This window comes from Pediculus humanus, genomic scaffold (assembly GCF_000006295.1).
Source record: "Pediculus humanus corporis 1103172107647 genomic scaffold, whole genome shotgun sequence".
Lineage (NCBI taxonomy): Eukaryota > Metazoa > Arthropoda > Insecta > Psocodea > Pediculidae > Pediculus > Pediculus humanus.
Genome location: NW_002987257.1, coordinates 2,110 through 10,930, shown reverse-complemented (window position 1 = coordinate 10,930; position 8,821 = coordinate 2,110). Strand labels below are relative to the sequence as shown.

At 28.0% G+C, this 8,821-nt stretch overlaps 1 protein-coding gene across 1 annotated transcript; it reads right to left on the bottom strand.

Moving 5' to 3' along the window:
- Positions 1 to 570: 570 nt before the first annotated feature.
- On the bottom strand, positions 571 to 2,175 carry Phum_PHUM269700 (uncharacterized protein; the record flags this gene model as incomplete). The annotated part of the gene is made up of 1 exon (XM_002426700.1): positions 571 to 2,175. The coding sequence occupies one exon, from the start codon at positions 2,173 to 2,175 to the stop codon at positions 571 to 573; it is 1,605 nt and encodes a 534-aa protein (XP_002426745.1).
- Between the last annotated feature and the right edge of the window lie 6,646 nt (positions 2,176 to 8,821).

The window sequence follows — 8,821 nt, the reverse complement described above, 5'->3', positions numbered from 1 at the left end:
GTACACAAAACCGATATGAGTTCGGCCGGATGCAATTTATATCACCTTTACAGGAATGGGGTGTTTGTTTGTGTTGATGTTGCCAGGCTGGGCATACCAATATCATTTATTATTAATCAATTCTTTCGAATTTGATGCCCCACCTTAATTTTCTCGTTAAAAAAAAAAAAAAAAAACAGCTGCCGTCGTATTGGTTCGATAAACAAGGTAACTACTTATTTCTTCTTTACTTTTTGTTTTTATTTTACCTCCCTTCCTTTCTTTCTTTCTTTCTTTCTTTCTTTTCACTGTTTTTTTTTTTTTAAATTTCTTTTACGATTTAAAGAGTCTGACCTTTGGCACGAATCATTCAATTGCTTTTGATAGTACATGTATTGTAACAGGATTGCCTTGGGGTTATAAAATCAAGTAAAAGGAGATCTTAAATCGATTTGAATGTTAAATTTATTATTATTATTATTATTATTATCATTATTCGTGTTGTGGGAAATTAATAACGTTCGATTTGCTTTTGTATGCATAATGGTTTCAAATTTTTAAAAAAATATATATAAATAAATAGTAATAATCTTACCTTCTTCCTCCTGGAAACGGAAATAGAAATCGAAGACCGTTCTGATGTGGTAAAGGCTGTCCGGGAGATGAATCTACCAAATGAGGCATCGTTTGAGGACCGGGTGCAACCGGTAACGGGGGAGGCACGTGCATTGGAGATGGCATCGCTGGGATGGCTGGTACGGGAACCGCCGAATACGGTGGCGGCATGTGCGAATTTAATATATCTGGTAATCCCCTTCGATCCCTGTGAACCACATCCACATTAGATTGCCATACACTACCACTATTTAAAACACTTTGGTGCAAACGACGCTGATGACGTCTTTCACGACGTTCGCGCCTTCTTTGCTCGCGATTTATTTGAGGGTGAATCCCTAGCGAAACATCATCCGTTTGTGCTTCCGTCGACGTGTACGTTCTGGGACTCGACACGGTATTTCCCGCATTTTGATCCGGAGGCCTTTCTTGACCCTGATGATGAGAATCCGAATTCGTAACGATTCTTTGAGAAACGTACGTTTGAGAACGTTCCGTTCCATCCGAACTGTTCGGACCAAAATGAGTTTCCAACCGAATCGGTATGTTTTGGTGGCTTCCATACCTATTGGATAAAGGTTTTGCTTGATTTCCTAATACCGGATTCGAAACGGATCGATTGTGATTAGATAATAATATTGAACTATTATTGTTCGAACTGGTTGGAAGGGTTTCGCACAAATTGGGCGCCGCGTTCGATTGATCAGGAGTTATTTCACTTGCACAAGAATTCATACTTTTCGGTCTTTCCCTTTCGATTTTTGTCGGAGCACACCGAATCACCGCATTTTGTTCACCGTTAACACTATGACGATTTTGAATTCGACTAACATCTCTTGGAACTTTGGTTCGAGCTCTTGACGTGCTTGGACCCACGCATTGTCCACCGTTATGCCCCGCGTTCGATACATTATCCGAACGAACTGGTAATCTTTTCGACTGTACAGATAGACCGGATGTATTAGATAATTTTTGTTCGGAACTTGAACTTGTTTGAATTATGTGTACGTTGGATATATTTTCTTGAGTATTAAGGCACTTGATCGTCGGAACGGTCGACACAACGGAAACTGGAACCGCTCGATAACAGTTAACGACACTTACATTTCCCGACGACGGACCAGGTTCCACGCCGCGATTTTGACCCGATAAACGAACCGGATTATCGTTTAAATCCAACGAAGTATCGGGGGATACCAATTGAGTTCCTTCGTGGGAATCTCTCGGTTCTAACGTCCCCTCCACAGTCACTAACATATTGTCTACCGTAGTTAATACATTTTTATCGCGACGACAAACACCAACTTGACTCTCACAACAACTAATCTCATACTGAATACCGCTGGCACATATTTCCTTAGCATTCGATTTATGCGCTCCGTAGTGGCCACCATTTGTACTAACTGTTCCGCCTTCTCCACATCGTTCTTCGAGGTCACTGACCATTATTTCTAAATTCATTAGATTTTGACTAACTGGGTCGCCTGAACATCTGTATTCGGAAAACCCGCAAGCAAAATCTTTTTCTTCTCCTAGTTCATTGTCAATATATATACGATTATTATTATCATTTGTTTTCATTGTTATTATATCTTTTCCCAATTTAACGTAAGAACATTTTTTTTTTATTTCTTTTGGGATTTCAATATTATAATTACAACCAGATTCGGAATCCAAGGCACATTTTTGCGTTAATTCCACTGTTAATATTTCATCCAATGACGAATAACTGGAATAGGATGATACGGACGATTCAGACAAGGACGTAAAATTATTTTTAGGCACTTCGGAGGAGGTTTTAACGGATTTATTTGGTTCGTTATCTAAAAAATTAGCGTAGTACCAAGGATTAGAATCGTGATTACGACAATCGTAGGGTTCCCAAAGCAATGACCTAAGAGCTTCCTGATAATTCTGTTGATAAAAATACTGTTGAAAAAATTTTTTCCTTTTTTCCAATTTATTTTCAATTCCTCCCGACTCCTCATCCTTATTTCTATTATTATCCGTCGTTAAACTTTTCACGTTTTCATTCGTATCAAAATTATTATTATTATTACTACCATTACTATTACTATTATTATTATTATTATTGTTATTCGTTTCATTTATTTCATCATCTCTTTCGGTTGTCGTTTCAATTATGTTCATTTCATCCTCTGTTGAAGCCATTTAATATCTTCTTATATTAACTTCCTGGAATTGAAAAAAACAAAAAATTAATTAAATTAATAAATTTATTAACTTTTTTTTGTTATCATTATCGTTATCATTTTTTTTTATCCTAAAATTTAAATTTATCGTTTTTTTTTGTTTTGTTTAAATTAGCTTTCCGACGCCATAGAATTAAAACAAAAAAAAAAAATAACAGTGACTAAGAGTTCCCGCAGGAAAAATTAAAACGAGGTTTCTCACCGCTTGTCATTTGTTTATTTCTCCAGGGTTTCGAATTCGATTTGTCGTCCACGAATTCCTTTTTTTAACTTTAACTTTTATTTTTATACTCTGCCGTGGAAACTATCAATTATTATTAAAAGGTTATTTATTTACGTAAATATAATTCCGATTTTAAAATTTATTTACCACCATATTAGTTTATTTTTTAACGAGTGAAGTAAAATTTAATCAAATAATAATACTAATACACCCCGTTTTTATTCAAATTCAACGACCTCAAATTAATTAATTAATTAACTCATTTCACATTAAGAATCGATAATTATAACACAAAAAAACGTCACGTTTTATGACGTCACAAATAAATCTTTTCTTACGGTGACTTTTTTTTTCCAGATATTTTCCTCGCTTTGTTTGTTTTGTTATTGAGGCGGTTTCAACGATTTTTACAAAATACGCGTTTTTTGTTTTGTCTGCTTTATTGTAAACGACGTATTGTCGATTGTTATTCATTATTTAAAAATAAATAAATAAATAATTTACGCTTTGTTTCATTAAAACGTTTTATAATAATCCTCGTGTAAAAAATGCTTGAAAATCCTGAAAAGATTTTCTTGGATAATTTGTGTAAATTTAAATTATGTACAACGATATTTTTGACATATATATGTATACACGTATTCAAAGTATTTATTATTATTATTATTATTATTATTATTATTATTATTATTATTATTATTCGTAAATAATAATAATAATAATAATAATAATAATAATAATAATAATAATTACAATTTTATCTTTCCACCATGGACTTTTATCTATATTATAAACTTGTATAAAAATAATATTTTTTTTTTACGTGAAGGAAAAGCGGAAATTAAAAAATTATTATTATTATTATTATTATTATTATTATTATTATTATTATTATTATCGTCGAATCATTTTATTAATAAATAAACGAAATAAAAGAAATAAAATGTTTGAATAATATTATTTACATATGATGAAATTAATAAAAATAAAAATAAAAAAAGGGAAAAAAGGGGAAAAAAAAGTTAATTAAATTCTCCAGTGTATAATAATAATAATATTCCAGGAGTAAAAAAAAAAAAAATTAATTTGATGACGTGAATTGTAATTATTATTATTATTTTCCCGCTTAAGGATAATTTTTTAAATTTAATTTTTGAACCGAATTTTTAAAAAAATCCGCGTTTCGGTTTTGATAAAAAAAAAAAAAATTTTTATGATTTTTACAGAGTGAGAGTGAAAGACCTTAAGGGCAAATGGAAAAAAAAACAATTTTTTTCAATGTTTTTCGTAACAAAATCGGTAAAATCATTTTTTTTTTTACCATTTCTCTCTCTTTCACCCCCATCTCCCCCTTCTCCCTCTCTCTCTCTCTCTCGTTCGAATTTTCTCTTTTTTATTCCATCCGTAAAAAAAAAAAATCTTTTAAAGTAAAAAAAAAATAAAATTATAAAAAATTACTGAAAAAATTTTTCAGGTAAAGGTAATTAAAAATAATAATTACTTAAAATTAATTAAATAAAATGTTATTTTCTTGCCTTTTTGAAAAAGTCCTTCTACCCCACTTTATACTCTCACAAAGGTAAAACCATTAAATTAAATCGTCTAAGACGGAACAAAGGAAAGTAAAAAAAAAAAACCCTCGAGTTGTTGTATCATTTAAAATGAAACACTAAAAAATTCATTTTATATATATGAATAAACATAAATAAATTTTATTTTAAATATCCTCATCATCATCATCATCATTATTATTATTATTATTATTAATTAATAAATCTTTGATAATAAATAAATAATTATTTTAATAATTTTATCTTTCGCTTGATGTTAAAAAAAAAATCTTTTTTTTTTTTTTACTTTTCATTTAATATTTAAATATTTAATAATAATAATAATAATAAAATTTAAAATTTTTAATAGAATTTTTTTTCCTTTTGATACACGACTCCCCGCGTTTTACTCCCTTCCTTCCCCCCTCGCAAAAAAAACCCTGCTACTTTTTTTCGCAAATTGAAAAAAATTAATTTTTTCTATTAAAATTCGGAAATAATTTTATAAAAATTCATTTTCATCATCATCATCATCATCATCGTTTTGTGGAACGTTGAAGGGAGGAGTTGGGGAGGGGAGGAGGAGGTGGGAGGGGCGGGAGATGAAAGGAATTTTAAAGTAGTTATTAGTACTATCTAATTTTAGTAAAATTTGAAATAATTTCTCGTTGAAAATTATATTTTACAAGAGTTGTATTTAATTCCTCTGAAACAATATTGCGTGCGTGTGTGAGTGCGTGTGCGTGCGTGTGTCCAAAAGTTTTGACACGAGAAAAACATTAGATTTAGACATTATGTAAAATATTCCTTTGGGATGTTGAATTGTCATTTCATCATCATCCATTTCATCTCACTATTAAAGAATTATTTTCCGGAACGTGTAATAAATTTACATATTAATTTAAACAAAAAAAGGAAATTTTCTTCTTCTCTCTCTCTCTCATTTTGATAAAAGAGATTATTAAATAATTTTGTGTTATGCCGAAACGCGTTTCGTACGTTCATCAAGATTTTTTTATTTTAGTTATTTATTAATTAATAAAATTTAATTAAATCCTTAATTAAATTATTTTCATTGTATAATTGTTGTATACTTTAAGATTAAATCATTTAAATTTTTGTTTTCGAAAATGAAAAAAATTAAGTAAAATATTTTTGAATTTGATTATTATTATTATTATTATTATTTTTAATGTCAAATTTTACATAAAAATATTATTATTATTATTATTTCTCTCTCTCTCTCTTGTTTTTTTTTCTTTTTTCTTCCTCTTTCTCTTTTTTCTAGAAACTCCTCCATCACTTTAATTCTCTCTCTTTTCTTAAAATAATTTATATTAATTTTTTCGGGGGAAAATTAAAAAAAAACAAAACAACTGTCTTCTGCTTTTTTTCACTTATCAATTTTGATAAGTAAAAAAACAATCCGAGTATTAACGACAAAAGAAAATTTGCGAATAAAGGAAAAGAAATAATAAAAAAAAAAATCTCTCAAAAGTGTTTCGCACGAGAAATTCCATTATAATATAATCTTATCAATTTTTCTTTTGCTGTCGTTTTGATAAAAAACGAGGAAGGAATGGAGGGGGAGGGAGGTGAGGGGGAAGTAACATTAAATTTAAATAAAATGGAAAAGATAAAAATGGAAAAAAAAAATTTAAACATAAAACAAACGGAAAAAATAAACGATATGAAGGTAATTACCAAAAAATAATTAAATTTACCATCATGTCGCACTCTCGCGATGATAACACTAAACTTGTCACCGACAGATTTTTTTTTTTTTTTTCCTTTTGTTAAAATTTAATTTTTTTGAATAATAGCAAAAGGAAAAAAAAATTGAATCGAATTGAAATCCTCGTTGCGGACGGATTTTATTTAATTTTTGTCATCGTTCATTTTTTTTTAACGGCCAATAAAAAGTTTTAATAATAATAATTTTCTCCTACTTCTCCTTTTTTTATAAACGTTTCATTGTTTTAATAAATTGAGATATTAATTAACGATTTAATTTTTTGCTGGCTTTAAAATTTTTTTTTTTGCTCAAAAAAAAGATTTGAATTAATTAATGAAAGAAATTCGTGGTTTTTTTTCCTTCTTTCCTTTTCCAAGTTTTTCCAAGACATTTGTCAAAAAAAAGACGAAAATTTTTTTTTTTAATAAATTAGTCGGAACAAATAAACGGATCGTTTGCAGAGAGCAAATAATTTTATTTATAAATTAATAATAATAATAATAATAATATTAATAATAATAATAATAATAATAATAATAATAATAATAATAATAATAAAACTTTTTTTTTAATTTTTTTTTTTTTTAAATTAATCGAAACGTTTATTTTTTTTTTCTCTCTCTGTCTCTCTTACTCTTTCTTTTTTCTTTTTCGTTTTGTATTTTCGCGACAAAAAAAAAAAACAAAAAAAGGGAGGAAAAAATATAATAATAATAATAATAATAATACAAACGCCACGCTTTTGCAATACTTATTTTTCAACCCTCGACAACTTTCATCTCCTCCTTTTTTCTCTCTTTCTCTAATTTTTTTTTTTTACTCTCTCTCTCTTTCTCTTTCCACCATCCTATTATAGTCTACGTTTTCCCGTTTTGAATCTTAATTACGTAATTAAAAGTTTGGCAATAAATTTTGTTACACAATTTTAAAGTTTAATAAAAAAAAAAAAACAACAACAACAACAAAAATTTTCCGGTTTTTTTTTTTTGAATTTCAACAACAACAACCAGTCGAATTCATTTTTTTTTTTTTTTTTTTGTAACCTTCCAATTATTATTCAGTTTTTTTTTTTTTTCAAATGGAAAAAAAGAAAAATTAAACAAACGTATTACGGAGAACAAACAAACAAACAAACAAACGACAACGTCCTTTTTTCAACCATCTTAAATAACCGCCTACTTTTTAACTTCCTCTCCCACCTTCCAAAGAAATTTTCCACCACGATTGTCCAATATTTATTGGACGAACATGCAAAAGGATAGGAAAACGTTTTACGCAGCCATTTCATTCCTTTTTTCCTTCCTTTTTTTTTTTTCATTACAAAAATTGGGGAGTCGTTAAATGATGACGTCATGACTTTTATACTAACGATCAGGTTTTTTTTTTCTTCGTACAAAAACTTGTAAATTTTTTTAGACAACGACAACTCGAAACGAAAAAAAGGTTCCCCCCCCCTTTTTTTTTTAAAGTGGCAGTAGAAAAATTGTTAAATAAGAAGTAAAAATAAATTTTTTTACGTTTCTATAAGAAATAAAAGCTTTTAGTTTTGATAATAATAATAATAATAAAATTGAAAATGACGTAATTTCAATTATTTAATTGCGTAATAAATTGTAATTGTTACCATTTTTTTTTATTTTTTTAATGCACGATAACTACAAATTGTAATGTTTACGTTTCGACAGGAAAAACATTCTCTATCTCTCTCTCTTTCTTTTTCTCTTTTTGTCTCTTGTTAAAAAAATAAAAGCGATAAATATTTTTTTCTTCTTTTTTTCTTTCAACGGAATTTAAAATTTTTGTTAGCCATCCGTCATATTACATCATCATTTCCTGTCGTGGAAGAATCTTTTTCCGACAGCATAATCAACTTTTTTTTTTTCCGAGAAACAAACAGGAAGTAAATAAATTATAAAAAAAAAAAACGTTATAAAATAATAAAATCAAATTTGAGATTTTCAAAAAGAAGTGACGACAATTTTTCACTTTCTTGTTTACACTCACGCTCTTGTTTTTATCTATTTTTGTGAAAAGATGAAAACCGTAAAAGATTTGTGGGCAAAGGAGAAAAAAAAGGAAAAAAGATGAATAAGAAAAGAAATCTTATGAGAGAAAAAAGTAAATTCGACTATATAAAAAAAAAAAAATCCGACGAATAGATAAACCGGAAGAGTAACAAAAAAAAGGAAAAAATGGAAAGAAAAAAAATTTTTTTTTTCCTTTTTATTTTTTAATAAAATGGCGGACGGACCGCCATTTTATTAAAAAAAACAGAAAAAATCCAAAAGAATTTTTTTCAATTTGAAATAAAAAACAATAAAATTTTTTTCTTTTTTCCTTTTTTTTGTAAATAAAAAAAAAAACTCGTAAGAAATTTACGTGTAAACCTTACGTAAGGCAAACAAATAATTATTATCATTATTATCATTTTCCTTTTTAACGAATGGTTTAAAACGTTAAGAGAAAATTATTAGTTAAAACATTTTATTAACTTTTTACATCAAAG